Source organism: Nerophis lumbriciformis, linkage group LG28, assembly GCF_033978685.3.
Source record: "Nerophis lumbriciformis linkage group LG28, RoL_Nlum_v2.1, whole genome shotgun sequence".
Classification (NCBI taxonomy): Eukaryota; Metazoa; Chordata; class Actinopteri; order Syngnathiformes; family Syngnathidae; genus Nerophis; species Nerophis lumbriciformis.
The window spans coordinates 34,350,714-34,370,566 of record NC_084575.2 but is presented as its reverse complement, the minus strand read 5'-3'; the positions used below and the strand labels follow the sequence as shown (position 1 = coordinate 34,370,566).

General features: G+C 41.7%; 1 protein-coding gene across 4 annotated transcripts in view; it reads right to left on the bottom strand.

Annotated features, from left to right (window-relative positions):
• Nucleotides 1-19,853, bottom strand: part of inpp4ab (inositol polyphosphate-4-phosphatase type I Ab) — a 130,225-nt gene that overhangs the window by 14,186 nt on the left and 96,186 nt on the right. For 2 of the 4 annotated variants that reach the window (XM_061924087.2, XM_061924088.1), the window contains exon 27: nt 10,028-10,181. In XM_061924087.2, coding sequence (XP_061780071.1) covers nt 10,049-10,181 — 133 coding nt within the window. In that variant the 3' untranslated portion in view covers nt 10,028-10,048. Of the gene's footprint in view, nt 1-9,793; nt 10,182-19,853 lie in introns of those variants that run through there. The other 2 variants (XM_061924086.1, XM_061924090.1) reach the window with 1 other exon arrangement.

Here is a 19,853-nt window from a genome sequence, read left to right as displayed (position 1 = left end):
GGTCGGGTCGGGTCGGGTCGGGTCGGGCGGTGGAAATTAAAAAAAATTAGATTTTAAATAGATTCAGGCGGGTGGCAGTTAAACCAATTGGGAAATATATATACATAGTTAAATGTTGTTACCCACATACGAAAAACGAGCAGGCACCTGCAGCATATGCCACAACAGAAGAAGAAAAAAAAAAGAGATGGACACTTTTACAGAGCGGAGAAGGGACGCCTCGCCGGGGTCCGGGACCGAGGCCCCTTCCCCCGAGAGGGCCCCACCGGGAGCCGTAGCTGAGGCGATCCGCGAGAAGGGCCCGACGCACGTCCAGGGTCACCACCGCGCCCACCGCACGACACCCCGCCTCGTCCGCCTTCGCCGCGGCCGGCGTCACGCGCAGCAGGTAAGCAGCTTACCTGCCCACCACCCCCGTGGCCGGGGGCTCGTAACAGGGGTCACTCCGCACGCTCCGCCCGCGCAGCTTCCCTGCCCGCCACCCCTGTTGCCGGGGGCGCGTAACAGGGGTCACTCCGCGCGCAGTGCGCTCACGAAAGGGGTGGGGCTCACCCTGGTTGATATAGACAGCAGCTAGGACGGTGGCCATGGAAGTTGGAACCCGCTAAGGAGTGTGTAACAACCCACCTGCCAAATCAACTAGCCCTGAAAATGGATGGCCCATATACCCGGCCGTCGCCGGCAGCGAGACGCGCTTGGAGGTGCGCTCAGCGCGGCTCCCATATGATTGCGCACTGGTGTGCGTCTGGGTCGTGACAGCGTGGCACGCGAATGTCTGTGCTGCATTGGATCAGTCTCCTTTCTTTAACAGGCAAAAGCTTTATAACCTCACTAATGCCTTGCATCGTCTATATTAGATATATAACAACGGGCGGGTGCGGGCGGATGGCGGGCGGATGCGGTTCTGATCAAATGTTGGATCGGGTGGATTGCGGATGGTTGACGACTTTCTGATGTGGTTGCGGATGAAATAATTGCCTATCCGCGCATCTCTAATATATATATATATATATATATATATATATATATAAGAAATACTTGACTTTCAGTGAATTCTTGCTGTATATATATTTATTTTATTATATATATATATATATATATATATATATATATATATATATATATATATATATATATATATATATATATATAAATAAAAGAAATACTTGAATTTCAGTGTTCATTTATTTACACATATACACACACATAACACTCATCTACTCATTGTTGAGTTAAGGGTTGAATTGTCCATCCTTGTTCTATTCTCTGTCACTATTTTTCCAACCATGCTGAACACCCTTTCGCAGGTACCCAAAAAGGTTTCGAGTACCACCAAAAAAACGGAATCTCTGAAGACAGTATAAAAATCTGTGTTAAAGGTGTACAAATACTGTTTGTATAATAAGCATGTTATTTTTTTTTTTACAAATGAGGGTTAAGAGTTCAGTACTTTTTAATTGAGCTGCTGCATTTTTTGGTTGGGTTGTTTATTTGTTTTGAGTAACTTCTATACATTTCAAAAAGGGGAATAATGTAATAGAGTTATCTATGTTTGTCTGTTGCCATCTCCTGGTGAATGTTGGCTATAGCGTACTGGGGTTACTTTTTGGTTGGCCAACGATTTACGTGGTGTTGCGCAACCTGACGTCACTCAGGTCCGCATGGAGCTGGAGGGGGCGTGGCTTCCAGCTCCGCCTGAATTTCGGGAGATTTTCGGGAGAAAATTTGTCCCGGGAGGTTTTCGGGAGAGGCGCTGAATTTCGGGAGTTTCCCGGAAAATCCGGGAGGGTTGGCAAGTATGAATTAGCATACAATTAGAACGCACGTGAAATACAGCCACACAAATCACATTGCGGTGATTCAACAAAACATTGCATTTTCAAATAAACACAAACTAATTTTAGTGATAGCACTGTGTTGAAATGTTAAACTCTACTGAGTTATACTTGAAATATCATCCAACATACAGAAAAATAAATGAGTGAGTTTACTTTTGGCCTGCAGAGGATTTGAATGATGCAACTTCCTGTGGACATCAAGACTTGGAGAATATCTCACATTTTTCAGGGGGGTAATGTGGTAGGGCGGGGGTCAGCAACCCGCGGCTCTTTAGCGTCGCCCTAGTGCATACTTGCCAACCCTCCCGGATTTTCCGGGAGACTCCCGAAATTCAGCGCCTCTCCCGAAAACCTCCCGGGACAAATTTTCTCCCGAAAATCTCCCGAAATTCAGGCGGAGCTGGAGGCCACGCCCCCTCCAGCTCCATGCGGACCTGAGTGACGTGTTGACAGCCTGTTCACACGTCCGCTTTCCCACCATATAAACAGCTAATGATCGAGGGCGAGTTCTTGGTTTCTTATGTGGGTTTATTGTTAAGCAGTTTCATTAACGTCCTCCCAGCGTGGCAACAACACACAACAACAGCAGTCACGTTTTCGTCCCCCGTAAAGCAGTTCGTCTGCCGTAAACAGCAATGTTGTGACACTTTTAAACAGGACAATACTGCCATCTACTGTACATGCATATGTGACCCACCCATAATGTGTCACATTTTTGCGTTGATTTATTTATTTTATTTTGTGGTTTGAATTTGTTTTTGGAGCTGTCATTACACATTTATCAGTATTCACATTGGTCAGTAGGGAGCAGTAGGGCGTTTCTTCCCAATTGAATGCTATCACCTGCAGACCGGAAGTGTCTTGTCATTCTGATGAGAGCGACCAGTCTGTGAACAATTGAAACGTCCTGTGTGCTTTTTCCTCCTGTATAACAGGTTAGTTTTGGTGAATCAACTCACTGAATAATATCCATGTGATCTTTATAAGTTTAAGTACACATTCTGATGGAAAAAAAAAAAAAAAAAAAAAAAAAATATATATATATATATATATATATATATATATATATATATATATATATATATATAGCTAGAATTCACTGAAAGTCAAGTATTTCTTATATATATATATATGTATCTTAACCACACTCCCCGCCCCACCCCCGACCACTCCCCCCACCCCCCACCTCCCGAAATCGGAGGTCTCAAGGTTGGCAAGTATGCCCTAGTGGCTCCCTGGAGCTTTTTCAAAGATGTGTAAAAATGGGAAAAAGATTCAAAAATAAATAGTGCCCTCCAAAAGTATTGGAACAGTGAGTCCAATTTGTTTATTTTTGTTGTAGACTGAAAACATTTGATTTTGACATCAAAAGATGAGTAGATCAACATTTTAGCTTTTATTTCCAGATATTTGGATCTGATACACAACTTAGAAGATAGCCCCTTTTTGTTTGAACCTACCCATTTTTCATGAGAGCAAAAGTATTGGAACATGTGACTGACAGGTGTGTTTTGTTGCCCAGGTGTCTCCCAAACAAACAGTAAATAGCACTGAATGTCTGAGCTCAGTTTCAGATCGGGTAGGATTAGGGATGATGTTTGATAAGAAATTATCCAGTTTGAGCCCATTATCGAATCCTCTAATCGAACCGATTCCTTATCGATTCTCTTATCGAATCCAGATAGGTTGTTGTATATGGAAAAAAACCACAATATTTGGTTTAACAAATGCTCACTTTTATTTTATAATAAAAAATAAAAAATAAAATAAATAAATAAATATTGACTGTTACCCCAGTAAAAAAAAAATAAAAAAAATATATTGACTGTTACCCAAAGTATATTAAGTGGGATTTTTCCAGAAAAACAAATATATACAGTAACACAAAAACAACCTGTCTCTGTGATCACTATAGGTGTATAAATAATAATATAGTGTTAAATAAAATCAGTCTCTTGGGCACAAAACTGAAAATAATACAGCTCTCCAAAAAGTGCACTTCTGCTGCTATTGGAACCAGGGCCGGCCTGTGGCATAGGCCGTATAGGCAAATGCTAAGGACGCCGTCCATCAGGGGGCGCCATGCCAGTGCCACAAATGTTGGAGAAAAAAAAAAAAAAAAAAAAAAGTTGTTACTATTATTTCTAAATACAAAAACATAATCCCACGTTAATTAAAATGCAAAGTAAAGCCTATTTAATAGAAATATTATTTGTTACAACATAACGCCCCCCCCTCCTCCCCCCGCACGATGCGCCCCCTCCCTTCCCGTATCATGACTCTTTTTGGACGTCACCACATCAAAAAATCAACACAAGATGTCAAAACGGCCAAAACTGTCAGGTGCCCAGGGAAGAAACAAGAGAAAAGAAGAGGAGAAACGAGAAAAGACAGAGGTAGCAGGTAGGTAACGTTAGCCTACATGAAATTATTTGTCTGTTACAGAATGTGATAGTAACCTGGCTTTTTAGCATTAAGCTAATGTTACATGATTCGGCAATTGCTAATCAATAAATAGCTAGTTCTGTTTTAACGTCGGGTTAATATTGTGGAGGGGGCTAAATTGTTATGGAAAATAATAATGTAACGTTAGGTAATTACAGTACTCCCACCTTACATTCCTCAGGGACATTTGTATTAGATCTTTTAAGCAGGTGTTTTTTGTTTACATTGTTATTGCCTTCTGGTTAGCTAATGTTTGCCCTGCAGGTAATAGTCACTTTTCCACCCCTTTATATATTAGGTATAGTTGTAAGTAAAAAAAAAAAGGGTCAAAGACAAAGCTATTCGGGTTCTTGTGAGTATATACACTTCACTGCCGATGTGTGGGGGGGGGGCGCCAGATTGGTTAGGGCCGGGCCTGATTGGAACATACTAACGACACACACTATGACACTAAGAACACCACAGTCATCAATCAACAAGTCTTCCCCCCTTACATGAGAGTGAAGCCTGGCAATAATTGTTCTGCCCTCACTATACGTGTTGAGGTTATACAGCTTGGCAGACAGCTAACAAACAATCCAAGACGTCTAATAAAGTTCCAAAGCAGATTAATCCATTTAGGCTCTTTATTGTTGTTGATCTTGCTTTGTCTTTTCCTATCTTTACTTTTGTCTTGCACTGGACTGTTATTTTTTTTTTTTTTAAACTGAAATACACACAATGACAAATGTATAAGCTATGTGATTCAATGAACATACTGAAATGTAATACACAATATGTAAATATTAGCTTCACACAAATATACAGTACTATCATCAACTTCAACTTTAACCCTAAACTAACACCCTCCCCGGATTGTTGTTAATAATCAAATGTAAACAATCAAATGCAGATATTTTTCTTAGGCCTTCTGATCTCTCTCTCTGCCCACTACTTGCTGTCCATATCCTACCAAGTCTTCTTTTGTTGTACTATGGTTTATGTCGGAGGACAAACATGACACAAACCTTCCTAATTGTTAGAAATCACACTGTTTATATTCAACATGCTTCACTAATGAGTATACGGCGAGCACCGTTTTGTACTACTAATCTCAGCGATCCATGAACTCACCATAGTTTGTTTACATGTGTAACTTTCTCCAATGCTGCCACAGAAAGACGCATTTTATGCCACTCCTTCTTTATCTCATTTTGTCCACCAAACGTTTTATGCTGTGCGTGAATGCACAAAGGTGATCTTTGTTGATGTTATTGATTCGCTGGAGTGCTTATCAGGCATATTTGGTCCATGCAAGTAAATCAATGCTAGCATGCTATTTAGGCTAGCTGTATGTTTGTAGCTATATTTGAGCTCTAAATGTATTTTACTTATGTCCTCTGTGTATTTAATTTATGACTCATTATCTGTATGTAGTATTGGCTGCATTTCTGATAGTTGTTTGTGTGTCATGTTGTTCCAGACCACAGCAAACATTACCCAGCTTGCAAAGATTGTAATAAATTCATTAGAAGAAGGCAGCCTGCCGTTTCCTTTAACTTGGACTCACACATCTATACCTTTGGCCATTCTAAGACAGTCATTTCCAGGAGTTATCTCACCCTCTGAGAAGCCTCCATTTTACTAATGATTTCCAATGTTGCAAAAATGTGTAGAAAAATGTGTCTAATATAGACACTTACATCATGTGTTGTCTTCATTATAACACTTATATAAGACTTTTAAAGTCATTTTGATAGTAGGCTAATATAACTAATATAGACACTTACATCATGTGTTGTCTTCATTATAACACTTATATAAGACTTTTAAAGTCATTTTGATAGTAGGCTAATATAGCTAATATAGACACTTACGTCATGTGTTGCCTTCATTATAACACTTATATAAGACTTTTAATGTCATTTTGATAGTAGGCTAATATAACTAATATAGACATGTACATCATGTGTTGTCTTCATTATAACACTTATATAAGACTTTTAAAGTCATTTTGATAGTAGGCTAATATAACTAATATAGACACTTACATCATGTGTTGTCTTCATTATAACACTTATATAAGACTTTTAAAGTCATTTTGATAGTAGGCTAATATAGCTAATATAGACACTTACGTCATGTGTTGCCGTCATTATAACACTTATATAAGACTTTTAATGTCATTTTGATAGTAGGCTAATATAACTAATATAGACATGTACATCATGTGTTGTCTTCATTATAACACTTATATAAGACTTTTAAAGTCATTTTGATAGTAGGCTAATACAGCTAATATAGACACTTACGTCATGTGTTGTCTTCATTATAACACTTATATAAATGTTTGAAAGTAATTTTGATAGTAGGCTAATAAAGCTAATATAGACACTTACATCATGTGTTGTCTTCATTATAACACTTATATAAGACTTTAAAGTAATTTTGATAGTAGGCTAATATAGCTAATATAGACACTTACATCATGTGTTGTCTTCATTATAACACTTATATAAGACTTTTAAAGTCATTTAGATAGTGGGCTAATATAGACACTTACATCATGTGTTGTCTTCATTATAACACTTATATAAGACTTTAAAGTAATTTTGATAGTAGGCTAATATAGCTAATATAGACGCTTACGTCATGTGTTGTCTTCATTATAACACTTATATAAGACTTTTAAAGTCATTTTGATAGTAGGCTAATATAGACACTTACATCATGTGTTGTCTTCATTATAACACTTATATAAGACTTTTAAAGTCATTTTGATAGTAGGCTAATATAGACACTTAATTCATGTGTTGTCTTCATTATAACACTTATACAAGACCTTTAAAGTCATTTAGATAGTAGGCTAATATAGACACTTACATCATGTGTTGTCTTCATTATAACACTTATATAAGACTTTTAAAGTCATTTTGATAGTAGGCTAATATAGACACTTTCATCATGTGTTGTCTTCATTATAACACTTATATAAGACTTTTAAAGTCATTTTGATAGTAGGCTAATATAGACACTTTCATCATGTGTTGTCTTCATTATAACACTTATATAAGACTTTTAAAGTCATTTTGATAGTAGGCTAATATAGACACTTTCATCATGTGTTGTCTTCATTATATCACTTATATGAGGCTAGACAGATTTTGTTGTTGTATTTTTGGTCCAAAATGTTTTTTTCAACATTTTAGGTTGCCGACCCCTGAGTTAGGGTAACGGGACTGAGTGGAAACCCATGAATGAACATTAGAGTGGGAATTGTAACCTAATTAAGAAAATAAACTTAAAGTAGAGTAAGGATTAGGAGGAACACATTTGTGGGTAAAGTCTACTTTTAGAAAGAGGGGCAACAAATGGTATTCTTCCAGTGTTAAACATTTTAATTACGGTAATTAAATATAAAATTAGATCAATGTTAAAGAAAACTATTTAACATTTTATCTTGCTTTTATACATTTTATATTCTGGAAACTATTTGGTAAATGTGCCCATAAGCAGGCTGTAGTTTAAGGAGGATGTTTGTTGTATGGATCAGTGTTTGACTTTCACTCAGCAAAACAAAGAGAAGCTTTGAGGCAGCTTCAAAACATGTGCTTGATTGTTCCTTGTGTCAGTAGACTACATCATGTTTCCAAATGATCAAGGCCACTTTTACTCAGAAATAGCCTAAGTGCTTTTGTGAAAAGTACCTCATTGTTATTAACAAGCAGGCTGTCCTGAAAAGAACATTCCCAGAAAAGTAATGCTCCAAAAAGCAATTGTGGGTTTGAAAAAAAACTGGATCAAACAACTCTGCCATAAAGTGTTTTAGTTTGCTCTTATTCTGACACAGTGTGAAGATGTTAGCTTTCCTGTACTCTTATTTTGGCGATCTAGTCTAGGACGTCATTTCCTGTTTGTACCCTTTTTCTGCGCAACATGGGCTCGCCTACAAATCATAATATCCCCCTGTGGAGGGGGGCGTGGCCTGCGGACCTGCAGCGAAGCAGGGTGTGCCACACTCTTAGAAATAAAAGTGCTAAGTAGAACCATATAAGGTTCTTCGGCTCGTCCTCATAGGAGAACCCTTTTTGGCTCCAGGTGGAACCTTTTTATAAAGGTTCCACCTGGAACCCTTTTGGAGGGTTCTACCTAGAACTGTGTGTGTAAGGTTCCATCCAGAACCCCCCATGAGAGGTTCTACAAAGAACCCACGCAGGGAGTTCCACTAAGAACCCTTTCATGTTTCAAGGGTTTCATCTAGAACCCACACAGGGAGTTCCACTAAGAACCCTTTCGTATTTCAAGGGTTTCATCTAGAACCCACACAGGGAGTTCCACTAAGAACCCTTTTGTATTTCAAGACTTTCAACTAGAACCCACGCAGGGAGTTCCACTAAGAACCCATTCGTATTTCAAGGGTTTCATCTAGAACCCACACAGGGAGTTCCACTAAGAACCCTTTCGTTTGTCAAGGGTTTCATCTAGAACCCATGCAGGGAGTTCCACTAAGAACCCTTTCAGGTTTCAAGGGTTTCATCTAGAACCCACACAGGGAGTTCCACTAAGAACTCTTTCATGTTTCAAGGGTTTCATCTAGACCTGACACAGGGGGTTCTAAAAACATCCCTTTTCAAAGGTTTTCACCGATAACCGTCTTGTCTTCTGAGGGTTCTATAAAGAACCATATTGTATCCTACAGATCAGTTTAGTTCATATTATATTGTGGTCATTTATCATGTTGACATTGAACTAACATTCAAAACATTTTAATGAGAAAAACATTTATTTAAAGATAGGCACCATTATTGGCAAATGTTATCAGGAAGTATGTCCCTGGTGACACAGGATCTTACCCATGCTTTCAACAATCCCTGAAGAACTCTTTCTTCCAAAAACGGTTCTCTGGATCAAAATAGTTCTTACTGGAACCCTTAGTGTTAGTGAGAACCCTTTTAAAACCAATTATTCAGAAAAGGGGTTTTAAAGGGTTCTCTGGATCAAAATGGTTCTTACTGGAACCATTAGCGTTACCAAGAACCCTTGAAAAACCCTTTCTTCGGGAAAGGGTTTTTCAGAAGCAAATGGTTCCAGTTAGAACCTCAGCCCTTGTAGAAGAACCCTTTTAGAACCCTTATTTCTAAGAGTGCAGGACCGGCTTCGAGATCAGCAACAGGTGCGTAGATGGCCCACCTGGGCCTGGGTATCTAATCACCTGTTAAAAGGCAGCAGCTGGGGAGGAGAGAGAGGGGGTGGAGCTGGAGCGAGAGACAGCCACGGAAAAGACAATTGCTGAAAAGCACAGAACAGACTTCGTTGCAAAATAAAACCCTTAAAACCGGGCTGTCATGTCGATGCTTGGTGGTCTGGAGGACCCACGGGACAGAAACCTCCACACCCCCCTTTAAGATACATTTTCCATTGCACCTTAGACATTTAGCCTGTTTTCAAATGGATGTTTCCGGTTGTGTATTGTGAATAAATACAATAAAACTGAACTAACCTGGGCCGAGTGAAAAGACGTCGCATAAAAATGAATATTTTCACCATTCTTTAATTAACTGGACATAATTGAGATGCAAATGAAAACATCTGACAGCATATTGTTGACCTTGTCAGGCAGTTCTTTCATGATAAAAACAAGTGCTAAACAATCCTGCAATTAGCTTGCATATTGTAAGAAGAACAACTTCTACATGAAGGCTTTTGTGACAAAGGACTTGTGCATTGTTGGAAACATGACAATCAGTTTGTGAGCAGGAGTTTACCCTCAAGGCAGCAGATTCCTCTCAGGTCTCCACCTTGCCGTAGGTGCCGTCGGGCGGCCGGTAGAATCTCGGGAAGGCTTTGAGTTGCAGACAGTTGAAAGCGTACTTCCTGCTGCCCACGTTCTTCACGGTGTTCTCACGTCTGCAGCCCTCGCTGGTGACACAACAAAGCCATCACAAGTACGTCACTTCACTGAGGACAGCAAGAAAGATTGCATCAATAGGAAAGGATCACTTATTTTCACAAGTCTTTTCAGGATTTAACAACAACAACAAAAATGTGCCAACAGGATTTGGGCATAAAAAGGTTGTTGGAACAAAACAGCCGTGCGGGCTCAAAAGTGCTGACTTGTCTATTTTCTTTTGGGACATTTTGTTCAATTAAAGGTCAATATATGAACAAACATGTTTGTGTTACAGGTAACAAAGCAAACAAGTACTATATATCTTAATAAAAACAAAATATTGTATACAATATGGACCATACTTGCCAACCTTGAGACCTCCAATTTCGGGAGGTGGGGGGAGGGGGGTGGGGATGGGCGTGGTCGGGGTGGGACGGGGGCGTTTTTACAGCTAGAATTCACCAAGTCAAGTATTTCACAGATTATATATATATATATATATATATATATATATATATATATATATATATTAGAGATGCGCGGATTATCCGCGGATCGGGCGGATGAAATTTAAAAAAATTAGATTTTATCCGCGGGTCGGGTCGGGCGGTTGAAATAAAAAAAATTAGATTTTAAATAGATTCAGGCGGGTGGCAGTTAAACCAATTGGGAAATATATATACATAGTTAAATGTTGTTACCCACATACGAAAAATGAGCAGGCACCTGCAGCATATGCCACAACAGAAGAAGAAAAAAAAAAAGAGATGGACACTTTTACGGAGCGGAGAAGGCCCCCGACGCCTCGCCGGGGTCCGGGACCGAGGCCCCTTCCCCCGAGAGGGCCCCACCGGGAGCCGTAGCTGAGGCGATCCGCGAGAAGGGCCCGACGCACGTCCAGGGTCACCACCGCGCCCACCGCACCGACACCCCGCCTCGTCCGCCTTCGCCGCGGCCGGCGTCACGCGCAGCAGGTAAACAGCTTACCTGCCCGCCACCCCCGTGGCCCGGGGGCTCGTAACAGGGGTCACTCCGCGCGCTCCGCCCGCGCAGCTTACCTGCCCGCCACCCCTGTTGCCGGGGGCTCGTAACAGGGGTCACTCCGCGCGCTCTGCCCGCGCAGCTTACCTGCCCGCCACCCCTGTTGCCGGGGGCGCGTAACAGGGGTCACTCCACGCGCAGTGCGCTCACGAAAGGGGTGGGGCTCACCCTGGTTGATATAGACAGCAGGACGGTGGCCATGGACGTCGGAACCGGCTAAGGAGTGTGTAACAACCCACCTGCCGAATCAACTAGCCCTGAAAATGGATGGCGCTGGAGCGTCGGGCCCATACCCGGCCGTCGCCGGCAGCGAGACGCGCTTGGAGGTGCGCTCAGCGCGGCTCCCATATGATTGCGCACTGGTGTGCGTCTGGGCCGTGACAGCGTGGCACGCGAATGTCTGTGCTGCATTGGATCAGTCTCCTTTCTTTAACAGGCAAAAGCTTTATAACCTCACTAATGCCTTGCATCATCTATATTAGATATATAACAACGGGCAGGTGCGGGCGGATGGCGGGCGGGTGCGGTTCTGATCAAATGTTACATCGTGTGGATGGCGGATGGTTGACGACTTTCTGATGCGGTTGCGGATGAAATAATTGCCTATCCACGCATCTCTAATATATATATATATATATATATATATATATATATATATATATATATATATATATATATAATACTTGATGTTCAGTGAATTCTAGCTATATATATATATATATATATATATATATATATATATATATATATATATATATATATATATATATATATATATATAAAATAAATACTTGGAATTGCAGTGTTCATTTATTTACACATATACACACACATAACACTCATCTACTCATTGTTGAGTTAAGGGTTGAATTGTCCATCCTTGTTCTATTCTCTGTCACTATTTTTCGAACCATGCTGAACACCCTCTCTAATGATGCATTGATGTGTGGCACGCGCAAAAGTGCTTTCATCAAATGCACTAGATGGCAGTATTGTCCTGTTTAAGAGTGTCACAACATTGCTGTTTACGGCAGATGAACTGCTTTACGGTATACAAAAACGTGACTGCTGTTGTTGTGCGTTGTTGCCTTGCTGGGAGGACGTTAATGAAACTGCCTAACAATAAACCCACATTAGAAACCAAGAACTTGCCCTCCATCATTCTACAGTTATAACGTTATTGGGCAGGTATGCTGTTTATGTTGTGGGTTGTGGGTCCGCCTGAATTTCGGGAGATTTTCGGGAGAAAATTTGTCCCGGGAGGTTTTTGGGAGAGGCGCTGAATTTCGGGAGTCTACCGGAAAATCCGGGAGGGTTGGCAAGTATGATATGGACACATGACGCAGCACTTTGGACACCATTGACTTAAACCAGGGGTTGGCAACCCGCGGCTCTAGAGCCTCTTTAGCGCCGCCCTAGTGGCTCTCTGGAGCTTTTTCAAAAATGTATGAAAAATGGAAAAAGATGAGGGGAAAAAAATATATTTTTTGTTTTAATATGGTTTGTGGCCCTGCGATGAGGTGGCGACTTGTCCAGGGTGTACCCCGCCTTCCGCCCGATTGTAGCTGAGATAGGCTCCAGCGCCCCCGCGACCCCGAAGGGATTAAGCGGTAGAAAATGGATGGATGGATGGAATATGGTTTGTGTAGGAGGACAAACATGACACAAACCTCCCTAATTGTTATAAAGCACACTGTTTGCATTAAACATGCTTCACTGATTCCAGTATTTGGCGAGCGCCGTTTTGTCCTACTAATTTTTGCGGTCCTTGAACTCACCGCAGTTTGTTTACATGTATAACTTTCTGCGACTTTCTAGGACGTGTTTTATGCCACTTCTTTTTCTGTCTCATTTTGTCCACCACACTTTTAACGTTGTGCATGAATGAACAAAGGTGAGTTTTGTTGATGTTATTGACTTGTGTGGAGTGCTAATCTGACATATTTGGTCACTGCATGACTGCGAGCTAATCGATGCTAACATGCTATTTAGGCTAGCTATATGTACATATTGCATCATTATGCCTCATTTGTAGCTATATTTGAGCTCATTTAGTTAGTTGCCTTTAAGTCATATTAATTCAATTTATATCTCATGACACACTATCTGTATGTAATGTGGCTTTTAATTTTTTGCGGCTCCAGACAGATTTGTTTTTGTATTTTTGGTCCAATATGGCTCTTTCAACATTTTGGGTTGCCGACCCCTGACTTTAACGATACAATTGTCTGAAGATCAAATGAGGAGAAAAAATATTTTGCATGAACTAAGAGTCCTAAGCAGAGGTGGGTAGAGTAGCCAGAAATTGTACTCAAGTAAGAGTACTGTTACTTTAGAGATTTATTACTCAAGTAAAAGTAAGGAGTAGTCACCCAAATATTTACTTGAGTAAAAGTAAAAAGTATGTTGTGAAAGAACTACTCAAGTACTGAGTAACTGATGAGTAACCTGTTCGTTTAATGATGACGGCAACAAATAATGCACAAAAACATAAAAATAGCAATGAGCAAATTCAGAGTCAGGAATATCTCTTAAGCAACTAAAACAATAATATATATTGAATAATAATACATTAACATAAAAAATATTAAGGCAAATTGAGCCACAATAACTTAACAGCACCATAGGCTCAGTAGGCAGAGATTACAAAGGAAAATAACAAGTTAGCCTTTACGCAAACCATAAACTGATAGGTGTGGGCTGCACCTGGGAACACACTGTGCACTTCTGATTGGTGTTTATATGCATGCGTGTGTGTGTGTGCGACTATGTGTGTGTTTCTGTCTGTCTATGAGGCTGCAGTGCGTTAATAAATGTCCCCACACGATGTACATATGACAGTGATTCATAGCAGGGAAGCTAACATCAGCCTACGGTGACAGCCAAAATATCTACTAACGTTACTTACCGCCATGTGCTTCCTCAAATTTGACGTTGAGTTCATGTAAGCTTAAGCTTGTTAATCATGTGACCGCCTGGCTCTGTTTGATTGGTGAAACAGAGTCAAACGTCACCAGTGACTGCATTTGATTGGTGAAACGGAGTCAAACGTCACCAGTGACTGCATTTGATCGGTGAAACGGAGTCAAACGTCACCAGTGACTGCATTTGATTGGTGAAACGGAGTCAAACGTCACCAGTGACTGCATTTGATTGGTGAAACGGAGTCAAACGTCACCAGTGACTGCATTTGATTGGTGAAACTGAGTCAAACGTCACCAGTGACTGTATTTGATTGGTGAAACGGAGTCAAACGTCACCAGTGACTGTATTTGATTGGTGAAACGGAGTCAAACGTCACCCGTGACTGTATTTGATTGGTGAAACGGAGTCAAACGTCACCAGTGACTGTATTTGATTGGTGAAACGGAGTCAAACGTCACCAGTGACTGTATTTGATTGGTGAAACGGAGTCAAACGTCACCAGTGACTGCATTTGATTGGTGAAACGGAGTCAAACGTCACCAGTGACTGCATTTGATTGGTGAAACTGAGTCAAACGTCACCAGTGACTGCATTTGATTGGTGAAACGGAGTCAAACGTCACCCGTGATTGTATTTGATTGGTGAAACGGAGTCAAACGTCACCAGTGACTGCATTTGATTGGTGAAACGGAGTCAAACGTCACCAGTGACTGTATTTGATTGGTGAAACGGAGTCAAACGTCACCAGTGACTGCATTTGATTGGTGAAACAGAGTCAAACGTCACCAGTGACTGTATTTGATTGGTGAAACGGAGTCAAACGTCACCAGTGACTGCATTTGATTGGTGAAACGGAGTCAAACGTCACCAGTGACTGCATTTGATTGGTGAAACGGAGTCAAACGTCACCAGTGACTGTATTTGATTGGTGAAACGGAGTCAAACGTCACCAGTGACTGCATTTGATTGGTGAAACAGAGTCAAACGTCACCAGTGACTGTATTTGATTGGTGAAACGGAGTCAAACGTCACCAGTGACTGCATTTGATTGGTGAAACGGAGTCAAACGTCACCAGTGACTGCATTTGATCGGTGAAACGGAGTCAAACGTCACCAGTGACTGCATTTGATTGGTGAAACAGAGTCAAACGTCACCAGTGACTGTATTTGATTGGTGAAACGGAGTCAAACGTCACCAGTGACTGCATTTGATTGGTGAAACGGAGTCAAACGTCACCCGTGATTGTATTTGATTGGTGAAACGGAGTCAAACGTCACCAGTGACTGCATTTGATTGGTGAAACGGAGTCAAACGTCACCAGTGACTGCATTTGATTGGTGAAACTGAGTCAAACGTCACCAGTGACTGTATTTGATTGGTGAAACGGAGTCAAACGTCACCAGTGACTGTATTTGATTGGTGAAACGGAGTCAAACGTCACCCGTGACTGTATTTGATTGGTGAAACGGAGTCAAACGTCACCAGTGACTGTATTTGATTGGTGAAACGGAGTCAAACGTCATCAGTGACTGTATTTGATTGGTGAAACGGAGTCAAACGTCACCAGTGACTGTATTTGATTGGTGAAACGGAGTCAAACGTCACCAGTGACTGCATTTGATTGGTGAAACTGAGTCAAACGTCACCAGTGACTGCATTTGATTGGTGAAACGGAGTCAAACGTCACCCGTGATTGTATTTGATTGGTGAAACGGAGTCAAACGTCACCAGTGACTGCATTTGATTGGTGAAACGGAGTCAAACGTCACCAGTGACTGTATTTGATTGGTGAAACGGAGTCAAACGTCACCAGTGACTGCATTTGATTGGTGAAACAGAGTCAAACGTCACCAGTGACTGTATTTGATTGGTGAAACGGAGTCAAACGTCACCAGTGACTGCATTTGATTGGTGAAACGGAGTCAAACGTCACCAGTGACTGCATTTGATTGGTGAAACGGAGTCAAACGTCACCAGTGACTGTATTTGATTGGTGAAACGGAGTCAAACGTCACCAGTGACTGCATTTGATTGGTGAAACAGAGTCAAACGTCACCAGTGACTGTATTTGATTGGTGAAACGGAGTCAAACGTCACCAGTGACTGCATTTGATTGGTGAAACGGAGTCAAACGTCACCAGTGACTGCATTTGATTGGTGAAACGGAGTCAAACGTCACCAGTGACTGCATTTGATCGGTGAAACGGAGTCAAACGTCACCAGTGACTGCATTTGATTGGTGAAACAGAGTCAAACGTCACCAGTGACTGTATTTGATTGGTGAAACGGAGTCAAACGTCACCAGTGACTGCATTTGATTGGTGAAACGGAGTCAAACGTCACCCGTGATTGTATTTGATTGGTGAAACGGAGTCAAACGTCACCAGTGACTGCATTTGATTGGTGAAACGGAGTCAAACGTCACCAGTGACTGCATTTGATTGGTGAAACTGAGTCAAACGTCACCAGTGACTGTATTTGATTGGTGAAACGGAGTCAAACGTCACCAGTGACTGTATTTGATTGGTGAAACGGAGTCAAACGTCACCCGTGACTGTATTTGATTGGTGAAACGGAGTCAAACGTCACCAGTGACTGTATTTGATTGGTGAAACGGAGTCAAACGTCATCAGTGACTGTATTTGATTGGTGAAACGGAGTCAAACGTCACCAGTGACTGCATTTGATTGGTGAATCGGAGTCAAACGTCACCAGTGACTGCATTTGATTGGTGAAACGGAGTCAAACGTCACCAGTGACTGTATTTGATTGGTGAAACGGAGTCAAACGTCACCAGTGACTGTATTTGATTGGTGAAACTGAGTCAAACGTCACCAGTGACTGTATTTGATTGGTGAAACGGAGTCAAACGTCACCAGTGAGTGTATTTGATTGGTGAAACGGAGTCAAACGTCACCAGTGACTGCATTTGATTGGTGAAACGGAGTCAAACGTCACCCGTGACTGTATTTGATTGGTGAAACAGAGTCAAACGTCACCAGTGACTGCATTTGATTGGTGAAACGGAGTCAAACGTCACCCGTGATTGTATTTGATTGGTGAAACGGAGTCAAACGTCACCAGTGACTGCATTTGATTGGTGAAACGGAGTCAAACGTCACCAGTGACTGTATTTGATTGGTGAAACGGAGTCAAACGTCACCAGTGACTGCATTTGATTGGTGAAACAGAGTCAAACGTCACCAGTGACTGTATTTGATTGGTGAAACGGAGTCAAACGTCACCAGTGACTGCATTTGATTGGTGAAACTGAGTCAAACGTCACCAGTGACTGTATTTGATTGGTGAAACGGAGTCAAACGTCACCCGTGACTGTATTTGATTGGTGAAACGGAGTCAAACGTCACCAGTGACTGTATTTGATTGGTGAAACGGAGTCAAACGTCATCAGTGACTGTATTTGATTGGTGAAACGGAGTCAAACGTCACCAGTGACTGCATTTGATTGGTGAATCGGAGTCAAACGTCACCAGTGACTGCATTTGATTGGTGAAACGGAGTCAAACGTCACCAGTGACTGTATTTGATTGGTGAAACGGAGTCAAACGTCACCAGTGACTGTATTTGATTGGTGAAACTGAGTCAAACGTCACCAGTGACTGCATTTGATTGGTGAAACAGAGTCAAACGTCACCAGTGACTGTATTTGATTGGTGAAACGGAGTCAAACGTCACCAGTGACTGTATTTGATTGGTGAAACGGAGTCAAACGTCACCAGTGACTGCATTTGATTGGTGAAACGGAGTCAAACGTCACCCGTGATTGTATTTGATTGGTGAAACGGAGTCAAACGTCACCAGTGACTGCATTTGATTGGTGAAACGGAGTCAAACGTCACCAGTGACTGCATTTGATTGGTGAAACTGAGTCAAACGTCACCAGTGACTGTATTTGATTGGTGAAACGGAGTCAAACGTCACCAGTGACTGTATTTGATTGGTGAAACGGAGTCAAACGTCACCCGTGACTGTATTTGATTGGTGAAACGGAGTCAAACGTCACCAGTGACTGTATTTGATTGGTGAAACGGAGTCAAACGTCATCAGTGACTGTATTTGATTGGTGAAACGGAGTCAAACGTCACCAGTGACTGTATTTGATTGGTGAAACGGAGTCAAACGTCACCAGTGACTGCATTTGATTGGTGAAACTGAGTCAAACGTCACCAGTGACTGCATTTGATTGGTGAAACGGAGTCAAACGTCACCCGTGATTGTATTTGATTGGTGAAACGGAGTCAAACGTCACCAGTGACTGCATTTGATTGGTGAAACGGAGTCAAACGTCACCAGTGACTGTATTTGATTGGTGAAACGGAGTCAAACGTCACCAGTGACTGCATTTGATTGGTGAAACAGAGTCAAACGTCACCAGTGACTGTATTTGATTGGTGAAACGGAGTCAAACGTCACCAGTGACTGCATTTGATTGGTGAAACGGAGTCAAACGTCACCAGTGACTGCATTTGATTGGTGAAACGGAGTCAAACGTCACCAGTGACTGTATTTGATTGGTGAAACGGAGTCAAACGTCACCAGTGACTGCATTTGATTGGTGAAACAGAGTCAAACGTCACCAGTGACTGTATTTGATTGGTGAAACGGAGTCAAACGTCACCAGTGACTGCATTTGATTGGTGAAACGGAGTCAAACGTCACCAGTGACTGCATTTGATTGGTGAAACGGAGTCAAACGTCACCAGTGACTGCATTTGATCGGTGAAACGGAGTCAAACGTCACCAGTGACTGCATTTGATTGGTGAAACAGAGTCAAACGTCACCAGTGACTGTATTTGATTGGTGAAACGGAGTCAAACGTCACCAGTGACTGCATTTGATTGGTGAAACGGAGTCAAACGTCACCCGTGATTGTATTTGATTGGTGAAACGGAGTCAAACGTCACCAGTGACTGCATTTGATTGGTGAAACGGAGTCAAACGTCACCAGTGACTGCATTTGATTGGTGAAACTGAGTCAAACGTCACCAGTGACTGTATTTGATTGGTGAAACGGAGTCAAACGTCACCAGTGACTGTATTTGATTGGTGAAACGGAGTCAAACGTCACCCGTGACTGTATTTGATTGGTGAAACGGAGTCAAACGTCACCAGTGACTGTATTTGATTGGTGAAACGGAGTCAAACGTCATCAGTGACTGTATTTGATTGGTGAAACGGAGTCAAACGTCACCAGTGACTGCATTTGATTGGTGAATCGGAGTCAAACGTCACCAGTGACTGCATTTGATTGGTGAAACGGAGTCAAACGTCACCAGTGACTGTATTTGATTGGTGAAACGGAGTCAAACGTCACCAGTGACTGTATTTGATTGGTGAAACTGAGTCAAACGTCACCAGTGACTGTATTTGATTGGTGAAACGGAGTCAAACGTCACCAGTGAGTGTATTTGATTGGTGAAACGGAGTCAAACGTCACCAGTGACTGCATTTGATTGGTGAAACGGAGTCAAACGTCACCCGTGACTGTATTTGATTGGTGAAACAGAGTCAAACGTCACCAGTGACTGCATTTGATTGGTGAAACGGAGTCAAACGTCACCCGTGATTGTATTTGATTGGTGAAACGGAGTCAAACGTCACCAGTGACTGCATTTGATTGGTGAAACGGAGTCAAACGTCACCAGTGACTGTATTTGATTGGTGAAACGGAGTCAAACGTCACCAGTGACTGCATTTGATTGGTGAAACAGA